Source organism: Gallus gallus, chromosome 5, assembly GCF_016699485.2.
Source record: "Gallus gallus isolate bGalGal1 chromosome 5, bGalGal1.mat.broiler.GRCg7b, whole genome shotgun sequence".
NCBI lineage: Eukaryota > Metazoa > Chordata > Aves > Galliformes > Phasianidae > Gallus > Gallus gallus.
In genome coordinates, this window is record NC_052536.1 from 44,950,924 (window position 1) to 44,977,281 (window position 26,358).

General features: G+C 39.1%; 1 protein-coding gene across 6 annotated transcripts in view; it reads left to right on the forward strand.

Moving 5' to 3' along the window:
- Positions 1 to 5,309: 5,309 nt before the first annotated feature.
- PPP4R4 (protein phosphatase 4 regulatory subunit 4) overlaps positions 5,310 to 26,358 on the forward strand; it is a 62,774-nt gene continuing 41,725 nt past the window's right edge. For 4 of the 6 annotated variants that reach the window (XR_003075304.3, XM_421339.8, XM_015287765.4 and 1 more), the window contains exons 1-2: positions 5,310 to 5,759; positions 6,279 to 6,352. Coding sequence is in view for 3 of the 6 variants with exons in the window: in XM_421339.8 (XP_421339.3) it covers positions 5,643 to 5,759; positions 6,279 to 6,352 (191 nt within the window). In the remaining 3 variants the exon portion in view is untranslated. Of the gene's footprint in view, positions 5,760 to 6,278; positions 6,353 to 7,731; positions 7,767 to 15,738; positions 15,878 to 26,358 lie in introns of all 6 variants that reach the window. The other 2 variants (XM_046941921.1, XM_046941920.1) reach the window with 2 other exon arrangements.

Sequence of the window (26,358 nt, forward strand, 5' to 3'; positions counted from 1 at the left end):
AAGGAGTTTCTTAAGTCTTGGGGACTAATCTTATTTCATTAATAACTGTGATACAATATTAAATTTGCTGACATCACAGTGTTAGTAGTGCAGAAGGGAATTAAGTTATATGCTAGATGGAAAGGACTTGCAGGACCAGAATAATGGGATAGTTTTACTCCTGTGAAGTACAGCACCATTCAGCTAAGGCTAATACTCAGAATTTAGACTATTAAGGCAGGAGTTAGTTAGTTTTAGATGATTGTGGACGAGAATGACCTTGTGTATTAACTGATTACAAGATAACTATGACCTGCCAATGTGGCATGTTTGCTAAACTAATTCCTGTACAGTTCTTCACAGAAGGTATGACTTCTCTGAGATTTCACTGTGTAATACTGGATATTGTTCTGGTCACTGTTATTCTGGAAAGATGAAGTAAAAGTGCAGCAGATGCAGAGAGGTCTGTAAGGGTGACAATGTGAATGGAGAGCCTACTCTAGAGGTGATGTCTAAGTGCTCAGTTTAACCTGGGATTTGTGTAGGTATGGATACAGTCTTTAAATTCCAGGAAAGAATGAATGAATTAAAGTACAGGACAACACTGGCATAAAAAGAAATTCAGTAAACTGGCCAACAGTAATTTTAGGTAGGAGATCTGAAGTTTCTATGGCAACCAGTGAGTAAAGATTACTCAAAGACAAAAAGTTGTTAGTTTTAATATAAGATTTGACATATTTATGGCAGATCTTGTTCATGGTTGTCATAGCAAGGAGCTAGACTCACTGGTTCTCTTTGTTAGGAGTGTAACGGTACCCATCTGGCTCTGAGGTATGGCAACTGGTGTGGCTTCACTGTGTCCATGCACGCAAACTCCTTCACCTCCTGAACTGGGGCACATGCATCCTTCCTGCCTATGGGGAAGTGTCTGGGCTAGACTGAGCTCCAGCCCCTGTACCATGCCCAATAGCACTTGATCCATGTTACGACGTACTCCAGAGGTGTACTCATACTTACGGAGATGTTTTCCAGTTCCCTGCTCATTGAAAAGGCTTGAGAAAATTCCTGATAGAATGTTGTGTAGAAGAACTCCCGGCTGAGGAGCTGATGGGATCGAGATTTTTAACATTATTATTCCTACTTCTAAAATGTAAATAAATTCTGTCTTATGTGTATGAATATTTAGTACACCTGGGCAAACAAAACAACAGAAACCCCTATTCTTTTTAAAAATACAAATAAACTTCATAAAGTAGTTTGCTAGTAGATCCCACTCTCACATCAGAAATCCTACAAATAGAGTATGAGGAGAAACAGAAGTGTCTTTTTTTTCTGTTATTCTGTCTTTGTGCAAGTGCAATTAACCATTTTTGGACAGTGGCTAGCAGATGAGGCACTGTAGGAGGAGATCATTACTAGTTCTTAAGGAAAAAGATGAAGAATGCAACTTGTACTGTTACAAATACTAAGCATTACATAAAAACAAGATTAAAGATCTTTTCTGTATACACACCTTTTTATTTTATTTTATTTTATTTTATTTTATTGGAGGGCAGTATACTATAGGAGAGAATAGCAGAGGCCACTTTACAGGTGATGACAACACAACGAGTACTTTCCAATGTTTTCCTTTTTACCCCTTTTAATTACATAGCTGTTACAATGACTTGACCAAAGTAGCAAATGAACAACCAGAATTTTTCTGCAAATGGCAATAGGAAAATGAAGCAACAGTTTCTTAGCAACAAAGTGGAAAATATGCTAAATAACATATTTTTTTTTTTCCTGCTGAGGCTTTGTATGCTATGTTCCAGGCATTGTTCTGAAGCAGACGTGGATTTTTGTGTGTGGCTCTTTTAGATGAATGTTCTTACAGGTTTGCGTTGACTTGGAGGTTATCTGATGAACAGCTGTTTGTGCACACGTTCTTACCTGGAGTAAGAATGGAATAAGAAACCTCTCTTTGCAAGGCTAAGGCAGTAGATTAAACATTAAAGCTGCATTTTTTAAGGGTTTGTTGAAAATAAACCTGTAAAAAAAACCCAAAACGTTCCAGTCAGAGGTTGCTTATTTGGGAATGGTGAGCTACAGCTGATGCAGCTCTGGCTGTCTCTTGTTGCTGGTGAACAGACGGAATCAAACTTCTGCATGCTCAGTTTAGGTGCAGAGTTCTGAGCTGAACTGTGCGTAATCTACGTAGCGTACTGCATGAAAGGGCATTGATATTTTCTGGAATGTTAAATTAACAGGAAAAAAAAGAAAAGGGGGGGGGGGGGGGGAGTGACAGAATTAAACATTTAATTTAATTTTGACCTTTAAGGAAAATCCTAATTTCAAAAGGAAGTATTCAGCTAAAAGCATAGCGTGAATTAGAAATATGTAAAGAAAAAAACCCAGACCATTAAGCCAAAAAAGTCTGGAGTGCTCACGCTGTCTGAAAGCATTTACTGGCATGTCCTTCTGCACCCTCCAAACCAGTTATTTTATATTCCGGCCGACTCAGGCATGGCAATACACGTTGAGACTTCCTGAATTTTCAATTTCTCTGTGAATAATTCAGTTTACAGGTTAATTCTTGGGGAGGCGTAACAAGTAAATCAAAGAATCGCAGCCTTTTCAAAGCCGTTTCTAGAAAGCAGGCACCTGATGCTAGGTAGCAAAGGAGAACTGTGCATTTGTGCAACATGGCAAATCCCCTCACCCAGAGTCCATGGGCTGAGCGTGCTGATAGCAAAGTCCTCCTCTCCATCTTGTATTTTTTCATTTGTGATTCATACTGCATTTATAGTTTATTCCTTTAGAACTCATGAATAACGCTGTTTTCCTCCTTCCAATAGGTATGCATGTCATTTTCCCGGGTGCTCTGCAATTTTCTCCATCAATGAAGGATTATTTAAAATCAGCCCTGTTTTGACTTTCACAAGATTACACGGCTCCTGTGTTAAAATGGGGGTTCCAATTCACTCCGGATTTCACAAAAACACTCTGAAATATCTCTTCGTACCATTATAATAGCTGTGACAAGGTTGAGAATGAAGCCGAAAGTAGAGCTTTATTTGCAAGAAGAGAGTAGTGGGAAAGTGAAGTGCTGAAAGCAGCAACAGTGTAATGGAAGTCATGTGACTTTCATCGCAGACCAGAATGACAGACTGTTTGGGAAGGGTATGCCTGCAGATTTACTGCTGGGGGGATTAACTTTTATACATGTGGTTTTGGAACAACATGTGCAAGCGTTTTTTCTTTCTGTCTGGCAGATGTGTGCGTCAAAAGGGAATAAGTTTGTATTGAATTCAGGCAAGTTAATTCCTCCTGTGATGTTCCTTCTGGACTGGTATTTAATTAACAAAAAACTTCTTTTAGTTTTCTTCTGCTTTTTGCATTTTCAAGATGTTATAGAATTCTACTACAAAAATATTTCACGTACCCAATGACTTTAAAATCTACCGGAGTCATGCCTGCACAGTGTGCCCTGGGTTGAATCATAAGCACTGACTTTTAAAGGCATTAAAGGAGTTGTCTGCATCTTTACATACATATATATATATATATAAATATATATAAAACAGCCTGTTATTTTGTGGCTTGTAAAATTAATATAAAATGTGATGTGAAAAAACATCCTAGTTGTAAACCTTAACATACTTCGTTCTTTAAGACTGACTTTTCCAATATCTGACTTGAAGACTGCAATAAGTTTCTAATTTGAAGAACACAAAAGGAAACTTCTTTGTTCTCCTAAGACCTTCAAGATTCACGAGAGCCATTTGCAAGGTGAAATAACCAGAAATGAGGTGTGAAAGAGCTTATAAAAGGGTTTTCTTGATTGAGATTTGAAGATGTTGGATGTCTCTGGAGCCAGGACTCTGAATTTGAGAACATATATATACTATTTCCCATCTCCTGGAGGTAGTTAATCGATTGCTTTGAGATAACTTAAACTCAGTTATAACTTCTCAATTTCCTGTCTGGTCACTTTCCCTATTTACAGATTTTCCTATTGCAAAGGAGATTTTAAAGCAGTGTTTCCTTGTGCTTCATCGCCATTCTTGAAACCACGGACTGTTTGGGCTTTCTATTACATAACAGAATATTATTTATTTGTACTTTGGATCAGGGTGAGTTTTTTTGTTTGTTTGTTTGTGTGTTTTTGTTCTGCTGGCAGTTTTGGTGTTATTACTTTGGGATACTGATTATAAAATAGAAGTTGATCACATTCTCAACAATAGGCTGTATAGCGTTACCAATCTCCGGAATTACCTTTTCCAACCCAACTTACTGAGTGGTACACATGTATCAAAGTAGCGGTGAAATGTTGCTAAGCTCTCAAATAAACTCTTACAGAATATTTACAGTTATGTTGTTTTATTTATTTACTCTGATTGTTGTTTTCATTGTGATAATTGCCACTGTCCTGAAGCCCACAGACCTCCCTGGCTACTTGAATGCTGGGCACTGTTGTAGATTCCTGTCCTGTCCACTCCCAAAGGTGCTGAATTGTTCAGAAAGAGAGCATTTTCCGCGTTATTTGTCCATCCTAAAAAGGGCAAAAATTGGCTTTTTCATTTTTTTAATACTCTCCTCGTATGTCCAATGTACTCTTTGAGGCAGAATAAATCCTACAGCTGCCAAGGTGCAAGTAGGTGCCTCAGAAGGAGTCCCTTTGCCGGAGGGGAGGTAAGGGGCAGTAAGGGGGAAGAACATGAGGTTAGGAAAAGTGTGAGTGATTGCTGGAGGATCACAAATCACTGCCGAGTTTGTCGGTTATCTTACTTATTAATTGAAATTGAGTTTGAAAGCATTAACGGGGGGAGGAACCTGCTTTGGGCTTTTCACTAAATTCACAACGTTTCCAGCTTCGTTCGATGTTCGCTTCGAAATAGTTTGGGGAGTGGGGCGAGGGTACGGCTGAGATGCCACAAAGGGCCGGGAGGGAAGGAGCTGCTTCGGACGACACCGGTGGGTCAAAAACACCCAGGGAAGCTGCAGCCGTCCATGGAGAGGTCTGTGAGGCCCAGCTGCGCCGGGGGAACGCGGGCTGAGGGGCCGCGAGGGGGCGGCGCCCCCCCACGCGTTCCGATCTCTCCGCGCTCGGAGCCGTTCTGCCCCGCGGAGGCCGCTGTAGCGCCGCGTTGCCCCGGCGACCGGCTCGTGGTGCTGGGGCGGCCCCGCTGCGGAGGCTGCCGGCGTGCGGGGCTGCCCCGGTCCGGCCCGCATCTCTCGCCCCCGCGCTGCCTGCGGCGCCGTGCGGCGCGTCCGCCTCGGGGGCTGCGCTACCGGAGCGGGACGGAGGCGGGAAGCGTCACTGCGCCACGGCGACCGTCCCTCCCCCCGGGGCGGGGGGGCGGCACCCGGGCTGCGCGGAGAGGCTGCTCCGCTCGGTGCCCCGGCGGTGAACGGTGGGACCCGCAGCTCGGCACTGGGGGGCGAGAAGGGGAAAGTTGGCTCCTAACACCCCCTCCGCGGGGTACCGGGAGGGGCACATCCCGCTCCCTGCCCGGCCGGGGAAGCGGTCGCACAAAGTTTGACGGCGGGAGCTCGGCGGTGCCGTGCCGCAGTGTGCCGGGCTCCCGGCCGCAGTAGGCACGGAGGGGGCGTTGCGCGGTGCCGGCAGCGCGATGTGAGCCGCGGGCGGAGCGGCGGCTGCCGGGGGCTGCGGCGCGTCCATGCGCCCCGTACCCTGCTCCAGCGACATGGATTTTGGGCAGAGCAATCTGTTCGGGTACATAGAAGACCTGCAGGAACTAACTATTATAGAGCGGCCGGTGCGCAGGAGTCTGAAGGTATGTGCTCGGAAATAGAACGATGCTTTGCAGTCCGTGTGAGGTTGTTGCTGGTTGTGTTTGTGGGCAGCTGTCCGGATAGGCGGTCTGGTTTACAGCACCGGGGTATCAGGGATCGTTTTCAGTCATTTTGGAGTAAAGCGTATTGAACTCTACGTTTCTAATATTTTCATCATGGGACTGCTATGCTGGGAAAAATAAAGAACCAACAAAAAAAAAAAAAAACCACCAAAACCAGACTTACTTTGGCTTTTAGGTTAAAGTACATGTGACTGATTTATACTTTCTTTCAAGTGATGAATGGCCATAGTGTCTGACGTGGGGCTGTGCTTCAATTCCAGCCCTTCTTTCCCCCACTGAGGGATCGATGGGACTGAATTTGAGATGTTGGCTCAGGGATAGCAATCAGATCACTTCTGGAGCATCCCCGGGTGCGGGGAGGATGGGATTGGTAACAGGATTAAAATAAGGCAACGGGAAGGCATTGTGAACTCATAATCTCTATTTCACACTTGATAGACACCAGAAGAAATAGAACGATTGACAGTTGATGAAGAACTCAATGACATTGAAAGGGCTCTTTACCTGCTCAGGTATTTCCTCCAGCATTACTGTGAAACATTACTTACCTTTGTGTTTACATATGGCTTTTTTAGTGCTGTTATTCTTCACTCTCTTTCTTTTCTGTCTCGTAGTAGTTGTTGTCTTTTACTTTCTGCTATATTGGACGTGTTAGTAAGGTAAAGATAGGTACTGTAGCTGTGTTTTTTAAAGTTGCAGAGCCTGTGATGCCTGTGTAGGTGTACCAACATTTGAGTTTCTAATATGGCCCTCACCAACACTGAGTTGTACTTCATCTTCTTTTCCCCAGCAGATGGGTTTGCAAAAAGCCTTGAGTGTTAACATTAGTAATGCCCTTTATTCAATGCCTTCATATTCACTCTGAAGTATGAGTGGTTACACAAGCTGATAACAGAGCTGCCTGAATACATCTGGAGAGAATGTATTCAGCTGCCTGAATACATTTCTGAAGAGAAAACTTGAGAGATTAGTTTTGTAGTCCTTATGCAATACTTTGGAAGATGCTCTGTTAATGCTTCCCCGTGGTTTTCCATTGTACCTCCCTCTTCATGTTCTTTAAATATATATATATATATATATTTGCAGTTACTGGACAACTTAAATGCTGATATTCTAAAATATAGATCACTTTTGGCAATTGTGTGTCATCTTTGAGATTACAAGTGTTCTGAGGGATTTTGATTTGAGTATTTGTTTTTGCACAATGCATAGTAATTGGAGAACCAGCTGCAGCTCCCTCTCAGTTTGCTTATTCCGCTGTTCTAAGTGTTCTTCTGGTCTATTGCTGCCCTCAGTGTTTAGAGTACACAGTCCCAATGCCTTAGTTTTCCCTTTCTGGGATGCGTGGCATTATTTTTAGGTAAGCATTTTTGTCTGCCTCTATTACTCTTAGTAGTGAGTTTCTTTTGATGCTAAACTTTATGAAATACTGATTTAGAAACTTTTGTATTGGAAATAGTTCCTGTAATCAAAATAATGTGAAAGCAATCTGTTGACTCTAGGGAACTTTGGAGAAAACAGTTTGCATGCGGTGCATATCGTTGCAGAAAATCACATCAATTTCATTTTGTACCTCACAGCAATCAGCAGGGCTGGCTTCCTCCCACTCCCCTTTTCAACTCCCCTCCCTGTAGCCACAAATTTATTTGTTCCTTTCTTTGCTCTTCTCTCAATAAAAATGATGTTTCAAGCAGTATGTCATTACTGGATCGTTGCCTGGTTAAAGGGTGAAAGGTTCTACATCATATATTTCATGTAACTAATTACTTTTGAACTTGGCCTTGAACTTCTCTTGGTATCTTCATCTGCTTTCTCTCTACATGAACAGCTGTTCTGGGGACATAATATTCATTTCCTTGTGCTGAAATGTTCATTTTTTGCCTCTTCGTAGACCTTTGTGCTGAAAGGTGGCTTCATCTCTGCTTGGTAAGCTTTGTGTAAAGCAATCACTTGCTGTGATTGTCCAGGTATGTTAATACACTAATCCAGGGGAAGCTTTTGCTCTGTGCTGCTTTCCTTGCACCAAGTAGGATATAAGCAGAGTTGAAAAGCTGCTTGTAACACAAATGGTATCCTTTATGTAATGCACAGTGGTATATATTTTTGGCTTGTCTGCTGTTTTTCATCGATTATAATGCAGTATCCCTGCCTGTTCCTGTTGGACAGTGATGTCAACTTGGACTTTTCATGCCTTATTTTCTCATGCAGATGAATTACTTGACTTCCTTCAGGTTGTCCCTTCATTTAATAATAATAATAATAATAAAAAAGCAAGAGCAGTAATAAGAAGTATGTATCTTTACCTTTGGTATCTACAAGTAGTATTGAAATGCTTAACATCAGGTCACATTGGTTTTTATATTGTCACTTATATGCATAACTTGAATCTTCTAGTTGGAGAATTTTAGTTTACTAAGGGGGGTATATTTCAAGTAGTGTTGCTTGTACACATTCAGCACAATGGAGCTGAGTAATACTGAGTGAAGCCTTTGTATGATCCAGCAAGCTGACGTTTAGTAATTAATTTCTGTGCAAATACAAGAAGAGCCCTCAATTTGTAATGGCTTTCATTCTAAACAAACAAACAGAAAAAACAAACCAGTCACTTCTCATTTTCTGGCCTTCCCCTCCAGAACCCACCTCCACCCTCTTCTCACCACCCTGAAACTCAGATCCTCGTCTGCTTATATGCAGAGCTGTTGTGTTTTTAGTAGAAACTCCTTCTCCTCAACACCCCCTCTAGATTTCTGCTTCCAAAGCCTGAGCTGTGTAGTCTGAAAACAGATGCATTGACATCCTATTTGGAGAGAATTATAGTCTTTTGCTCTCTGAGGTTTGTAGTACCTCAATAGCATGTATATTTTTCTTCTTTTTCTTTTTCTTCTTTTTTTTCTTATGTGTGTATGTTTGGTTCCTGCTACTGTATATATGAGAGATTTCTTTCTCAGCTCTCCTACCATTCTTATCAACTCATTCTTTTTTCATCACTTGTGTTACTTCTCTTTTGGCAGTAATACTACAAAGTTTCTGACGTGCTCTTTTACTTATTAATGTTATTCCTTATAAAGCTATTTGTTTTGCCTGTGCAGCACATATTCATATCCATCTCATAATCTTTCTTTCATTTCTAAATGTCATCTATCTGTATCTAGCCACAATGTCTTGCCATATACTTCATTGATTTCTGTTCATTGTCTTCCCAGTATATAAATCATAGAATGGCTTAGGTTGGAGGGGACCTTAAAGATCATCTAGTTCCAACCTCCCTGGCATGGGCATGGTTGCCAATACATTTGTATACACGTACTTAGTACACAGTGAGTACATTGACATATTAATGCAGTTTGAAACATCACTTTCAAAGGGATGTGGTTTCATTTTAGTTGGCTTTCTGTTGTTACATACTGTAGTTTGCTTTTGTATTCCAAGTTGCAATTCTAATCATTCTAAGAACTTTGCTATATAATATATATAACTCAATATTATGTATAATACATATATATATGTTATTGTTGGAATGTGAGTGGCTTTCTTTTCTGCTGTATTAGTTTTCATTTTCAGATAGCTGTGTAATGGGGTAGGTTGACAAGGTGATCAATCTAGAGCTGATTGTTTTTAGTCAGGATAGTCTTCAGCAAATGAACTCCTTGATTTGCCTCATCAGAACTGTTCAGAAACAGTTGTGCAAGTGAAATGAAAGGCTCAGTAGCTCCCTCCATGGCCAGAGTCACTTCAAAATGAAGTAAGCATGGGTGAAGAGTAGCTTTAGATTGATGTTGCTCAGAGTACTCAATTTTAATTAGATAATATTCTTCAATTAGACTGATCAAGTTCTAACTTAATAGGAATGTGCTGGAAAATTGGACTGTCAGTTGTAATCTCAATTAACCTTAATATTTTGGTCGAGAAACTGGGCTTCTTTGGACCAGGTTGTCAGGAAAAGTTATGAATTTTTGTTGAAATCTAATGGATTTCGGTGCCCCATAGAAGGAGATGCATCTTAGCATCTGGGGTTTAGGTTTCAGAGCTTTAACCTGAATGCCTTGTATTTTCTGGTGGTCTATAAGTTCTGAATGTGTTTTGGATGTTGCTGGCCCTAGAGAAGAACCAGGAGAGCAGAATAGCAATGTTTATCTCATCTGTATCAGTGTCAAGATGATTGCTTATCATAGGAGGCCATCAGCAGATTAAGACAAGCTGCCAGATTTACTGCTGAAATGACTGAATGCTTTAACTCCATGACTCTTCAGGACGTCATGACCTCTGCCAAGAGAGTGACCAGCAGTGAAGCAGCCTGGGGATAGCAATTTTTGTTCTTACAGCAACTTTTGCCTGTAGTCTTTATTTCCGTGTTTTCTGATGTTTAATGGGAGTGCTTACTCTTTGTTGTCTTACTGGAACTAACCCTTTTGTGGCAAAAAGCCAACAGTGAAGCATGTATTCTTTGTCTGATGCAAATCTGGTTTGGATACAGGGATGTTTACTAGAACACATTCTGTACAGTGGCTTGCTTTCTGAAGGCTTTTCTGATAGGCTTCCCTAGGGGTTATTATATTGTTTTGTGCATTGTATTATTTTGTATTCAGCTGCTTTGGGTTAATTTGTGCCTGCTTAGTGTTAAAGCTTCCGGGCCTTGACATTTCTGCTGTACTCAAAATACCAGGGTAATAGTGAGTTATCAAGGTGGAAGATTGAATTATTCACTCTTTTGGGAACACACTGTACTTTGTTTTTTGGAGTGGTTCTGTCAGTTTAGAAAGCAACTCAACTTCCCTCGAAAACATTTAGCATGGATTTTGAAGGCAGAATAGATCTAGATTAGAAAGAATTCAGTGCTTGTAAACCTAGCATGTATCTATAAAAATAATTAGTGTGCCTTACTGTAGCCATCTTCAATTAGCAAGAGTATTCTCAAATTCTGAACGTCTCTTTATGCAGCATGTGTTGTTAAATGTGAGCATCAAAACCACCAGCTACTACTTCAAGGATTGTTATTGTTTTTTTTCAGTCTTTGTGATATTAATTTATCAGATTTTTTTTTTCTCTGTAGATACAAGCAACTCACCTTTTGAATTAAACAGTGTGTAATGTAACAGATTATAAACATTATCTGAAATAAACAGATTAAGCATCTTATGTATTTATGGTCCTGGTGCCTAGGTAGGATGCTAAAGGATCCAGCTGTCACATCAAATGTGTTGGAAAATAATACTTCCAGCTACACCTTCAAGCTGTAAATGCTATCATAAAAAATACTGCTTCAATCTTTATTAAATTATGCCCAAGATAATAATGTCTATTTTTAATTACAATTTATATTATGTAAAAGCTGCGCTCACTTAATTGGGTGGATAAATTGATTGCATGACCTTGACTCTGTTATACGTACATGTATATGCGATAGATATTTTTACTTCCTCAAAGTGAAAGATACACCTGTATTTTTTTTTTTGAAACAATACAAAGTCACGTGCTTTTATTTTTAGTAAAATTCAGACTCGTGAAAATACTTCTGTTGGTCATATTTGCTGATTTGAAATGACAGCTGAGGAACCAGTGGTAAACTGTCATGAGTTAGCATAGGTTAATATAGTGCTCTGAGAAACCTCAGAACACAATGAAGAGAGAAAAATCTCCATTTCGATTTGCTTGCTTCTCTCAGGAAGATGGCAGTGCCAGTTTCACTGTTCCAGACTTTGTGCTCTGCCTCAGAGGCACACTGGGGAATTGATCTGAGCCAAACCACCAAAATAATCCTAGAATCACTGAATGGCTTCAGTTGGAAGGGACCATAAAGATCAGCAAGTCCCAACTGCCCTGCTGTGGGCACCAGGCTACTCAGGGCCCTGTCTAACCTGGGAATAATGGTTAAAATAATGGTTAATTTGAAAATAGATCACCTGGGAAGAGACCTGTGCCAGCATGAGAGAAATGAGTAGCAGCATGGGAACAGGACTCTGGAGTGGGTAAAATGGCTTTGGGCATTATTAGACTTGGCTGGCTTATGGTGTGCATGAAGCTGAGGTTTTCTGGAATAGTTTCACTGTCAAGCTGAATGAAGCTCTTGCTGTATCAGACAGAGCAGTTCCTTCCTTTCCTTGCATGGCTGTGTGTTGCAATGCTTTGTGTGTGCTAGCACTAATGGGATTGCAGCTATGCAGTCTCAGTCTGATTAAGGAACTGACAGTCATGTTAACAAATTTTCCAGGTGCTCGCTTCCAAAAAAAAAATGTGCAACTGCCCAACTATTCAAGCTAGTAGTAAGGGGGGGCACGAGTGTAGAGGAAGTCACAGCTGACAGATCACTTTCCCATCAACAGCAGAACGGATTTAAATCAGGTTGTGGTAATCTCAAGATTCTTTGGACTTCAGTACAAATTGAAATGATTGGAGAGTATAGTGTATCAGCTGCAGAGTGTTTAGTAAGCTCTGTGACATTAAGTTAGACTTCCAGAAGTCTACAGGAGAGCTGTGATATGTTGGGGCAGTGGTAGCCCTTCCTTATGCACTGACACGTTCTCCTTTGGAGGTGCTAATTCAGTTTGTTTCAGAGCATCTTAGGGCATAACATAACAAGGAGAAACTTGATGGCTGTGCATTTGTGCTTTTTCATAGTAAACACAGTTGAAAGAACTGTGGGGTTTTTCAACATCTAAAAACTGTTCTGCTGACCTCAGAAAACCTCACCGTTCTCCCCCAGAAAAGATCTGGAATATCCAGCAAGGTATAGACAGTGCTTCTTTGTTTCTACAGGAGGAACACCATGCAAGAGTAACATGTTGCTCAGCAGGAGACTGAGTTTGTTTTGTTTTTGTTTAGATAAGCATGATCACGTAATAAATAACTTTATAACAGCTGCACAATTCATTTTGAAATGGCACAATTAATGTGCAAGTATAACAATTCTCCTTTGTATTACCTTTCTTAGAAAGCTCCAACTGTTCGTAACAACACTGTGTACTTGTAAGGAGCTTTTATCCTCATGCTTGCTCAACATTACCCATTTATTTTTGTATCCTTTGCCTGATTTGGCAATGGATTATAGCATTACACAAGTTTTTCAGAACCTGATGATGCATCCAATGGAAATGACAGGCGGATGCAGATGGGTGCAATACAGTGTTTTGTGTTAGAATACACAAAACGCAGGCTCCTCAAAGAGTAGGTCAATCTATCCATTTATGTAAGTCTGAGAACACTTTCACAAGATTGTGCCCCATAATATAATGACTGTAATACAACAGTGAAACTAGCAACTAGGAGATTGTATTGCCATCTTCTGTTGTTTTGAGGACTGCTTTACTTTAGGCACTGGGAGCCCTCCACATGCTAAGGCATGATGCTTCCATGGCCCTGCGCTCTGACTCAACTTCAGTTTCTGCTGGCAGACAGAAGGAGCATTTAGCAGTGGTCCAGCAATTCTTTCTCTAAGACTAGTACGTTTCAGTTTTGAGAGTATCAGAATAGTAGCATGTGCTGTTAGTGGTAGGGGGCTGGGACTTGACAAATGCTTGTCTTTTGTGTGAGTAATTCGAGACTCTTCTGAGTAATGATGCTTGGTGCTGATATATTGCTTCATGTGTTTTTAAATTCAGAGCTCTTGGAGATGCTCCATAATTTCCACAAACTAAGGTAGATTACACTCCATTATGCATTGGTTCACATTTCCGTAGTTAGTAAAGGGGAGCTTGCTTTACTGGGGTGAAATTCTGGTTGTAATTTAAGGGCTTCGGGAACTAGGACTGCAGGATTCAGTCTGTGCCTCAGCTGATATGCCATGATAGGAATAATTTGGAATGCAAGAAGAAATAGCTACATCAAGATTTAAGATTAATCCTTCTATCTGGGGTATACTTGTATAACTATTTTATTTAGCTATTTTTAGAGTTTTGTCTTTGTTCCACCAGCTGCTGGTTGAAATGTCAGTAGCGTGGTAAGGTTATACTGACTCTATCAAGCCTCGGAGCCCGAAGCTTTATTTTTCAAAAGATAAACCAGGATTACTACATCATTTAAGCAGAGGGTTTTACACCAGGATAAACATGATGGGAATGTAAATAGTTCTTGAGACTGTGGAATTCAAGGAAATCTCCTGTTATCATTTAGAATTTCTAATACTTTGGGAAGGGATGTGTTGTTTTATTTTTCAGGGGCAACTTTCTGTGTAAGAAAACTTCTCTATAGGTCTTGAATGCAAACTGAAGAGAAAATTGGAAGCAATTTCTACAGTATTGATGAAGTCTGGAATAGAACATAATGGCTGAAGAACCAGCTGTCTAAACTATATACAATTACAGGATTCTGTGCCTTAATATGAATGTTGCTTCAGATTCTTTAAGTGAATGGCCCTGTGCTGTGCTGGAAGTGGCATCTTTAGCCAAAGCCAGAGCTGTGGCCTCAAGGAAAGGTCTTTAAAGATAGGCTAGCAATTCATAAGTAGCAAGAATTATTTCATTGGAACGTGATGGTGATATTGATGCTGTGAAGTTTAACATCGCGGGCATTCTTTTGCTTTGTTTTCCTTCACCTTGTATAAATGTCTTCCAAGGTCAGCTTCTGTACAGATCTTGGCAGACTGAACAATTACAGTATCCTTCACAGTCTTTGGAAATAAGAACCCTCCAAACTCTGTTCCTTAATCTGTTCAAACTAGTTTTACATGGCTATCACATTCACTGCAGTTTCTGAAGTTGCTGCTCGCTCCCTAACCTTGCTGGTTCAAGGAGGCGCTTCTTGAAATACTATTTCCCGTTGAATGTGCACTCCCTACAGCTGCCAGATGGATGCCACTGTCTATGGAAGAAAGATGGCTTTCCGCTTTGAGTCATAATAAAACAGAATGAGAAAAGAGACAAAGAGCCACTTGGAAACTTCTGCTAGATCTCTTAGAAACCTCTGTCTGAGGCCAGCCTTATTGCTTCTGGCTGATACTTTTATATGAGCAGGACAAGGTACCAGATGTTTCATATCCATCTTACTGCTTGAATGGACTCTTGATGATACAGGTATTTGTTTTTAAATTTCTACGCTTTTAGTTTCTTTTGCATTCAAATCAGTGTTTCTGTATGTTTCTTTTTGCAGGGTTTAATGTTAAGGAACAAAGCAATCAGGCTGTGGATATGTTCCCCAGTATCTTGATGATAGTTGTTTCAGGAGCTGCTGTCTTTGTTCCATGCTGTCGCGTGGCTGTAGCTTCTGTGAATGTGTACAACTCTAATGTGCAGATGAGCTGAGTCATTCCTTGTTAGTTGTGTCAGTTCACAGCAGCACTGAGTGGAATTACTGTGCTTTCTTGAACCTGTTGGCTGCAGCTGAAAATATCTTACCCATACACCCTGTATATATTAAAGGATTTTTAGATACTTGCCACTGCAGTAACACATCCTATGGACCAACATTATTTCTTAGTCACTGTATAGCTTCCAAATTACACATTTTTTGTTTACAAAAATCATGTTAAAGTGTGATTTTTAGTCCCAATGTTTTTCTCTGTAATTTCTGTTTTGCTTATATTCTTCCATAGCTTTACTATAGCATAAAAAACTTACATTCAGACCTTGTGTCAACTGGGAGAAATTAACTGATAGGAATAGAATTGCAACATGATAGTACTGTGTGTGTGTGAATTCAGGCTGAATGCCAAAACTAGGGGTATTGCTCTTATGGACTTTTCCTAGTTCCTCTAACTAAATAGGTATTTGTGGCACATCAGATGTTTTTAAAAAACTTATGTATTCTTTAAGCTTATATAAATAAGTGTTCCCAGCACCCATGAGTAGTAATAATGTGTAATAAAAGATTGCAAACTCAAAAAGCATAATCTTACATGTTTCTAATGAGGAAAAAAGTTGTTTTATCCATCCGGCTTGTCCTTATCCATTTTTCAATAATCATACAGTTTAAGAGAATTCTTCTGGCTTTGCAAATGGATCAATACAGGATTTTCCGTGACAGTCCAGGGGCATGAGAAGAGCATGAGCAGAAAGCCTTGGAGGTTTGAGTCCACATCTTGAAGTAAAAACAGTGAATTAATTTTGGTAGGTATCAGTTCTGCTCTCCCTTCTCTCCTACCTCCAGAAAACTCTTGTTCTGCAATGAAGACAACACTGGAGCCGTCTGTTTATTCTGAGATAAAATGGTAATTCTTCAAAGCTGCTGTATAACTGTTCCCTTTAGCAGTTGGATAGGAGCAGGAAGTTGGATTCAAGTTGGATCAGAGTGTTGATAACTCCACTGACGCAGAGCTGCAAAGTAGGAGTCTCGTTGCACTCAGTAATACCACTACATTTTGCTTGCAAGGGGTCATGTCCCCAGAGTGGGGTGCTTTACTGTTTCCTTGCACTGCATGAGAAGTACAGCTGACCAGCTTGTGGGGTGACTTTCCAAAGTAGGATATACTCTTCTGGAAGTGCAGAGTGATGTCTACGTTACAGTTTCCTCACATGTCAAATGGATGTGAAACTGCTCAAATTTAAGACATCAGTATTTTTAAATTACATTGGAAAGGCTAGGTTAGGGACAGTAAATACTTAAAAAAAAAAAAACAAACAAAAACAACTAACCATGTTTTTGCTCAAAGCATGAATTGTCTCTGATAGAGTAAGTATATGTAGGAGAGAAATGTGAAGAGATTTTGCTTTAATATGCACGTCTACATAGTAATATTACTTATGTTGTTTTGCAGGCCTCAAGATTAAAAAAAAAAAGCTGGCTTTAGAGGGAGAAGCAGAAAAGATGCAGTTTTCACTGCTGAAATTGTAACTGAGCTTTTTGAGGAGGAGGATTTATGTCCATATTAAATAGCAAAACATGAGTCATTGCCTCATTGCTGTTTGCACCAAAATGCTTCTGTTACAGTTAATCTCCTTTATGTAATTTCATTTAAAAGTTCAAGAAGAGAGTACCTATTTTTCTGCCATTTTGGGAGCTAGACATTGTTTAGAATACATTTTTCGGGTCAAGATTTATTTTTACTGTTGCCTTTTACAACTGCATCAAGTGTGAACCACTAAATCGTTGAGGAGGAGAGCAGTAACTACAAATTAACCTGCTCATTTAGTATAGTTACTAACCCAAGAGTATGTATATTTCCTCTTATTTTAACTACTATGTAAAGCCAACTGCAGGTGTATTTTAAGGGCTGCTTATAAATTCTGAACCTTGAATGCCTGTTGTATTATATGCAGATAAATTACTTGGGCTGTGAGTTTGTTACAAAAGATTAGATGCATACTGGCATGGAAAATAAGCAGGAGGGAGACTTGACTTTTTTACATCATCCAATGGTGATAGGACAAGGAGGAATGGTTTTAAACTAAAAGAGAGGACATTTGGATTAGATCTTAGGAGGAAATCTTTTACTCAGAGTGCGGTGAGGCGCTGGCACTGCTGCCCAGAGAAGCTGTGGATGCCCCATCCCTGGTGGCGCTCAAGGCCAGGTTGGGTGGGGCACTGGGCAGCCTGTTCTGGTAGGGGGCAACCAGCCCACAGCAGCGGGTTGGGACTGAGTGGGCTTTCAGGTCCCTTCCAGCCCAAGCCATTCTGTGATTCTATGCTTTCACTTTGATCACTGGAACTGTCCCAACTATTTGAAAGCAAAGTTATAGAGAAGATAAATAAAATAGATACCAAGATCTTTGAATCTTATTTGTTTTATTGCTAATTCTGAAGACTTTAAGTAGTTCCTTTTCCAGTGCTTCATCTTCCTGATTAAATGAGGAGGAGGATGCCTTTTTTAAAATTATTTCTTAATTTGTCTAATTTTAGTGAAGGACTCTAATACTTTTTTTATTCCGTTGCTCTTTCTTTTTGAGTCCAGCATACAGAAAACTGATTTCTGGCTTCTCATGCCATTCCTTCCTTTGCAATTTCATACATCTTATTTTTCTTTTTCTTTGACATCATCCAATCAAAGAAGGAAAAACTGTGTTGTATCAGTGGTTGCCTTTTACTGTAATTTTGCTTTTCCGTGTTACTTTTACTTCCATGTAAGGATACTGATGATAGCATAGTAAATAGATACGCTAGGTATTCTGGTGGTTAAAACTGATATACTATGAAGGATCTTAGCAGTTCAGTGTTTTTGAGATGCATTGAAAAGGAAAATATATTCTTTTCTTCAGAGATGATTCTGAGCTAATTTTAGTAAATGTGGGTGGAATTACTGGAAAATGCTTTATTTATTCGTTCCATTGCAGAATGTCAAACACTTTTTGGGGTAATTGTACCATGAGTATTTGAAGGGGGAAAAATAGTCTAACAAGAGTCTATTTAAAATCATTGTAGTGATTTTGAAGGTAGAGAACATTATAACCTCAGGCCTGTCTTAATAATTACAAAAACCTGCTTGGGTAGGGAGGAGGATTTCAATGCTGTGCTCTTAATGATTTATCAACAAGAATGTAAATACAGATGAATTATCTGTGTACATATAATATATATTTTAATTTACTTTTTGAAATTATTCTGCGAAAGACATGGAAATTTGCAGGACCTGTCATTGCTTCAGTTTGTTTATTATGTTCCCTGGGTTATCTGCTTTGGTTATCTGTCCAGTCCAAGCTGTATGCCATCAGTGGAAGAAATCCTTTATGTTTCTAGGAGACATGACTCTTGACTCTTTTTTCATTTTAATTAAGAAGATGAATTTTGCCCTACTTTCCTAAGAGAACATGAATCAAGTAGACCACTTCTTAGTTTGACTCAATGTGAATCGGCAGCAGCTTAAATTGAAGTGATTTTTAGGTATTTGCGCATTCCTCTTGAAAGTTACCTTTGATCTGTGGTTGCTACTGATAGATGAGGGGACAGTGCTGCTGTTAGCTGTTTGACTTTGCATTGCTTATATACGTAGCTGCTTCACTCTGGAATAGATGTCCAATACTATTTGAAAGTATTTGAATAATAAATAGAGGCAAATAAAGCAAGGCTTACCAGCAGTCTACCCAACTAGCTTATAGCTTATGTGAGGGTTCAGTTTGTTGTTCTGTGTTTTGTTTTCTAATGGTTTTTTTTTAAGGTCACTAGACCGTTTGACTGTGATATCAATATAAGTTGGTAAAAATCTAGCGTTATCAGTTTGATGTCATTCTGAGTTCCTTGGCTGTGAGAAAAAGAAATGCCTCCATAGCTGGAGCTTTGAAGAGTTTCTAAAATTTCAGATGCTTTTTTTTACAGTGCTCACAATTTTACTTCCATAGTTTTCTAACTGAAACAGAAACTCTGCTTATTATATATACCTCTACCCTATAGTGTTTCTCTAGATATATCTGTCTTGCTTATGTGTGAAAATGCAGTAAGCAATAGCTTTAAACCCTTGGATTCAGTCTGATTGTGCCGTTTTCATTTTTTTTCTTGTGGCTTTTCATTCATTCATTGACTTTTTATGCATTCAGCATTTTAAAAATATCTCTTCTTGTCTCTTTCATTTCCTTTTGGTTCAGTTTACTGTGCCATTTCAGAAGTAGACAGTCAACTTGCATACAAAGTATGTTTCATGTATAATTTGTCTAAGTTGAAATGTCTGATGTATCAACTTAGTTTGTTATTCTGGGTTATTCTTGTTCTGCTTTATAATGAAGCAACGCAGATGAACAGACCAGTAATGTTAGCTTTCCTAACCTGTGATATGCTTTTCGTAATGGGATGCTGATAGAATTAGTATAGTGTAGTCAGATTTTAAATAAAGTTCAAAGAGACTTACAGTGAGGGATGAGGTGAAGGGAAGTGATATCTTCTGTTAGATCAGTCACTACAGTGTTTGTACATTTTAATATTTATGACAAGATTCTCATCTACTTCCACAAGTGTCAGGTTAGTGCTGCTATGAAAAAACAATGTAGAAGTGATAAAATATGAAATGTGTTATGTTCAGTAAGGATGAGTATACGTGATAAACAGACACAGTGATAAAAGTGGGAGCTTTTGGATCTGATGTGTACGATGCCCCACAATAAAATGACTCATAAGTTGAAGAAGACTCTGAGTAGACTTCAATACTTGATAGGTCATTTGAGGCATTTATTTCTTCCATGCCACGCATATACAGCTATCTCTATGGGTGATACAGTGAATAAGACCAGAGCGATGCATATTCAGATAATGTACTAAGGTCAGATTAATGTATTCTTTTTTTGTTTCTTTTCATACATGTAGATTTTATTCACATTTGCTCCAAAGTTATGCTGGGCATATAGTTACTAAGTAGAAGACTGAGAAGTTGATTTTCGAAAATGTGGTTTTTCTTTTTTCAATTGTATTTTTTAATAGGAAAGGGTTATGATGCCAATTGTAATGGGATGGTCATACTGGGATATTACTAGGACTTCTGATTTCATTTAAAATGAGCATTAATTAAATGTATTTTTCAGATTCATCTTACTTTCAGCAGATTTATAGAAGCCTAATAATAGGAATTTCTTCTCTATTTGATTTGGCCATAAGGTGGGAGTTGTTGATGGACAAACCTTCTTGATGCTCCTTTGGACACTTCACAGTGTTGGGCTTAGTTCAGTCTGTTTTATATCTTTCTTCCAGAATCTTGCATATTATCCTTGTTTTCATGAATGTGAAGGCTGGTATACACAAATGTTAACATGCCTTTTTATCTACAAAAAAAGGCTACTTCCTTCTAGAACAATTTAAATTAGTTCTGAGGTTGTTACATGCTTCCCACAGCAATCTATGACCTTGAAATGGTGTTCTGACAATGGAAAATAGTGCAGCGTATGGCTTACAAGCTCCACTATTGGATTTTGACACATAAGACACATACAGAATAGCTGATATCATGCAAAGATTTGTAATTATGCAAATGTGTGCATGAATGAGAAGTGTTTTTTTTAGTTCTTACACAATTTTTTGAAAAGGATCCACCAGTGTGGGCTTTTACCCTTGAAGGCCAACTGTATCCTGGACTGCATCAAAAGAGGGGTGGCCAGCAGGGAGAAAGAGGTAACTGTCCCACTCTGCTCTGCCCTTGTGAGACCCCATCTGGAGTCCAGGCCTGGGACCCACACTGTGCAGCCTGGGACCCCCAGCACAAGGAAAATGTGAAGTTGTTGGAGTGGATCCAGAGGAGGGCCGTGATGATGAGAGAATGTCTCCTATGAAGAAAGGTTGAGGGAGTTGGACTTCTTCACCTTGGAGAAGACTCCAGGGAGACCTCATTGTGACTTTCCAGTACTTAAATGGAGCTTATAAACAGGAGGGAGACCAACTTTTTATGTGAGTAGATAGTGATAGCACAATGGGGAATGACTTTAAACTAAAAGAGAGGAAGTTTGGGTTAGATGTTAGGAAGAGATTCTTTACTCAGGGGGCGGTGAGGCAGTGGCACAGGATGCTCGGAGAAGCTGTGGACACTCCATTCCTGGAGGTGTTCAAGGCTAGACTAGATGGGGAGCAGCGAGCCCACAGCAGGGGGATTGGAAATAGATGATATTTAAGGTACCTCCCAATCCAGACCATTCTATGATATTCTTAAATATAGTTTTCAGATATATCCCAAATATCTTCACGTTTCAAATGATCAGATAAAACTTTTGTTTTGATTCCAGATACTTCTGTTTGTCACTTACAACACGGTAGAGGATAATACAGTTTTTTTTACAGCACCTATGTTGTCTATAAAACTTCTCTTGCAATGTGTATGTAATCTCAAAGCTGTTAATATTTCTACAACTCAGTCTTCTAAACTTTTGTTCAACTGAGGCTATTAAAGGGAGTTATTTTAATAAAATGACAAATCCTTCCTTGGAACTAGGTCTGCTTGTTATACACTTAAATATGTCAAATAGATGCTTAGACACTCATATAATTTATGCTTACAGAAGTATGCTTGAAACATAAGCGTAGATAGCATGAAATAAGAGGAAAATTACTGCATTTCAGATACGCCTTGGAGCAGTGTTAGGAAAGGGTTGCATTTTTCAAGAAAATGTAAGATTATATTTTATCCAAGGAAGATTCATCTTGAAAGACATTCACTTGTGAATATTTCTAATTTAAAGACATTTTTCTAGTTCTAGGATTTTTTTTCTTTAAAACAAAACAAACTCTTAAATTAATCTACCAAAGGCAAAATTTAGAAATAAAAAACATGTGCAAGTTTACTTAGCAACAGTAGTCCTTAAAAAGCAATTTAATCAGTTTTAAGTCTGTGTGTCTTTTTTTGCATAAGAAAATCTTCTATATAAAAATCCTCGCAATAAATGCAAAGATGATTCCCTAAGAAATTCTTGTGGGCCAAGCACCTTTTATATTACTGACAAACACTTATCAGGATTTCCAGTTTGCCTTGGCAACCACTGTACTGGAGAACAGAAATCCTGGAAGTACAATTGCTGTTGAAGGATTTTGAAAAGGTCAAAATCATGTAATATACTGAGCTTTTATATGAGGAGGAGGTTATCTCTGAATCAGTCACAGCATAGAGATCGGGACCTCTGCAAGTCATCTGTTACAGTGGCTTGCTCAAATTGGTGCCAGCTTCCTGATTGAATCTAATTTATTGTTAGATTAGGTTGCTCAGGACTTTTTCCAGATGAGTTTTGAATGTCTCCAAGTACTCTCCAACCTCTGGACATGCCATTTCAATGACTGATAATACTTCTTGTACGTTTGTTTTTTTCTGATTGGTTTCTAAATTTTACTGTATGAGGCAAAGAAAAAATTCTGTAGTAGTGACCCATATCAGGTTGAATTAAAAAAACAGAATTACTGGGTACCTCAATGCTGTGAGTGGAATCTAAGGCACTGGATTTGTATTTTCAAAGTCACCTGAAGTGTATACATTTTGTGAAAACTAAGAATAAGATTTTGAAAAGCATTTTCATGTTATTTGAATGCCTCACTTATCAAAGTAGGTAAACTTTTTTTTTTTTCCCTAATGAATGCAGATTTGGACCAACACAACTTTTTGGAATTTTGCACTGAAAATGATGTCACGATGAGTAACACAGTATTCCCATGCAGTTATGCATCAGAATTTCTAGGTTTGTGAAACTAAATTATGCAAAGCACAGATTTCAGTGCTGGATTCAATGCTCATCATTTTTGCTGAACTACAAAGCAACAGTACTAAACAAAATCTGTTCAAGCACTGTACTTCAGTCCTCTCTACAGTGTTGTGTTCTGCTCCTGTCAGTGTGTTTTTTGCAGTCTAGAGCCACCAAAGGAGTAAGATGCAAATCCTTCTCCTTTTCAAACTCCCTTGTAACATTCTCCTAGGGATCATTCAGTGGCTAATTTTTGTTCATGCTGTAGAAGGAGCTGTAGTCTTTCTTTACCTTTGCAGATACAAGTATTTCTAATTAAGTATCTACAAACTCTTTAATTTTTTTTCTTATTTTGCAGAATCAGTTTTTAAAATTAAGCTCAAGTTGAACTTTTAAAGCCTTTCTTTTAAGTACTTATTTGAAAGATAAGAAACCTTATTGTTGGCTGGGAGCTAGTCCGAAAACTTGCTTGTCTGGATGGAAACAAGTAGCCTGGATATAGTCATAGAATTGATAGAATCATAGGCCCTTTCTCTGTGATTGGAAGAGAGCTCTTGGGGAGCTCAAGGCAGGGTGAACTAGAGCAATATTTTCAACATATTGTCATGACCTCAGGGGTTGAACATATCTAAGGGTAGACTCCAATGTATGCCCTGGCAACTCATTCCAATATTTAAAGAACTCTGATGTTAAAGATTTGTGTATGTATATATAATGATGACATATATATATATATATACACACACATACATTATTTTATTATTTTGAAGTGGAATTTTCTGTATTTCAGTGCCCATTGTCTCTAGTCCTGTCACTAGGCACCACTGAGAACAGTATTAAATACTGTAATCTCCTAATCATTTTAGTGGACCTTCACTGGACTAGCTCCGGTCCGTCTATAAGCCTCAGAGCAATTATCTCTTCCTTTGGCCTGGTGGTGATGTTCTTTCTAATATATCCAGGATGCTGTTAGCCTTCTTTGCCACAAGTATAGTTACTGGCTCCTGGTCAGTGTGGCATCCATCAGACATCTGGGTCCTGCCTAGCACCTAGCCTGTACTGGTGCATGGAGTTGTTCCTACATAGCTGCAGGACTTGGCATTTCTCAATGTTGAACTTTGTGAGATCCTTGTTGGCCCATTTCTCCAGGGTATTGGCCACTCCTGGTTTTGTATCGCCAGCGTACTAACTGAGGGTTCACTCAGTGGCATCATTCAGGTCATTACTGAAAATGTTAGCCAGTAATGCCTCCAATATGTACCCCCAGGCTAAGCCTCTAGCGACTGTCTTCCAGCTGGCTGCTTTGCCTGGTCAATAGTTCATCCAGTTTTCAGCCTGCAGCACTTTCCGTTTATCTCACTTGTACTTCTCTCAATTTGTCCATGAGTATATTATCGGAGCTGGTGTCAAAAGCTTTGCTAAAATAACATCCAACATCTGGGCCAGTTGCCTCGTTGTAGAAGGCTGTCAGGTTGGTCAGGCATGATTTCCCTTTCATGAAGCCACGTTGGTTACTCTGAATCATCTTTTTGTCCCCTGTATGTTTGAAAATGGATTTCTAAGTGGATTTTACTCCAGTTGCAAGGCGGTCGCAGGTAGTGTAGACATCTTCATATGCAGGTAGACGGAGACAGACAAGCAAGAATGATTGCAGGAGCTGAAGGGAGATGGCCCAGTGCTACTTTTGCCCTTGAGAAGTACCAGGTTTTTAATGAACCTTATAGTTGGAGTTGCTCCTGTACTGTTGGCTTGCAGTGGTCCACTGGGGTTGCAGAGATGGTGAGAATGAGGATGGGAGTGTTCAGGTGTGAGACCTTTCATCCCAGGATGATAATTCCCAGCATTGTACAGTCATTGGGATCTCCTGTAGGATGAACTTCAAAGATGAATCCTGAAGTTTTGTATTTAAATGGTATTATCTGTAAGGTTTTTCCTTGCAAAAAAAGAAGATTGAATTAAATTGCTACTAAGTATAGGGCTCTGTTAGTGTTCTATAATTAGCACTGTTAATAAAGGAATAGTACCCTCATAATAGTATTTGACTGAAGAAAATAACTGTTTAGTATTTATTAGTACAAAAATATCTTAATCTGAATGTTTAGCAATAATTCACTTTAATCCTAAAGGCTTTAACATTTAAAGGAGAAGGAATCTATGGTGCAGCTTTTTTGGTAGGAATAGAAGAAAAATCTTCCACAGTTGGAAAATTACAGGCTGTGTAGGTGTTGAAATGCCTCCTGCTTCACATTGTTAATTGGCAGCAGGCCAAGTGCTCAGCATTTCTGCTTTAAAGGGAAACACTGCCCTTTTCTTTGTATTTCTGACTAATGAAACAGGTTGTATTTTTTTAGTGGTTAGGATTTCTTCTACCTTGATACAGACTGAATAAAGCATTCAGAAAATATAGCTTCTTCAAGTTACCTTGACCTTTTGTATTATTACTGGATAATATAAAGATTTGCATGTTTTCCTTGCTGGGACTGCAAGCCTCATTGAAAGGTGGGCCTCCTCTCCCCTGTGAGCCTCTTCCATCTTGGAGGCCCTAGATTTCCCAGTTTTGCTTTAAAACTTAGCTGGAATTAGCATGTAATTTGCACAGAAATCTGCTGTGCAGATGAAAGGCTTTAATATTCATTTCATTAAAATATCTAATAACGTGGTTTTGAATAATGAAACAATAATGCAAGCTGTGAATAGATTATTTATTAATTTAAATCCCTTTTCAGTGGCTGACGTAATGCTTTTCTATCACTGAGTTTAGATGATACCAAGAAACATGTTTCTATTGAGAGCTTGCATGTTTCCTAATAAAATTATAGGGATGCTAATATTAAAATCAGTCTGAAAATCTGTACTTTTATCCATTATCACTGGTTTTGAATGGTGTTAAAAAGGATTGTTTTAACTTTGCTCTGTCAAAACTTGTCAACCGTCTTGTGTTTACAGACACTTTAAAAAACCATCCATAAAATTGGCTCCTCACACTTTTTCAAGAAACCCCCTTAGCTTAATTTTACATCAGTAGTAGTCTTAACAGAAGATTAAAAAATAACAAAGATGCTGATAACTTTCCAGTTAGAGTAGGTACCGTATTTAGAAGCAACAGCAGCAACAACAAAAAAGGTATATAGGAGGAGGAAAAGAACCTATATTCAGAAACATAGGAAATGTTAGTTGTTTTTATACTCTGTGAAATCTCTCTGTGAAATCTTCTTCACTGCTGTGAAGAAAATGGAAGGTGGAGGAAGAGAAACTGGTCCCGACTGAGGTGTTGGTATTAAGGTGGTATTACGCACAGTGATGGTTTGTGGTTGATGAGTTCAATAATTACTCCTGTCTGCAGGATGGTAACCCAGCACAGAAGTGATCTGTTGTGTGTTAATTTCCAGCTTGCAGGGATTGGATGACAATAAAATACTAGAATAAAATACTTCTGTTAGGGTATGCTAGTCTGGATTGATTTTAACCAGAGCTTTTGTATTTACTTCTTGCTTGTTATAGAAACATCCTTACTTTTAAAA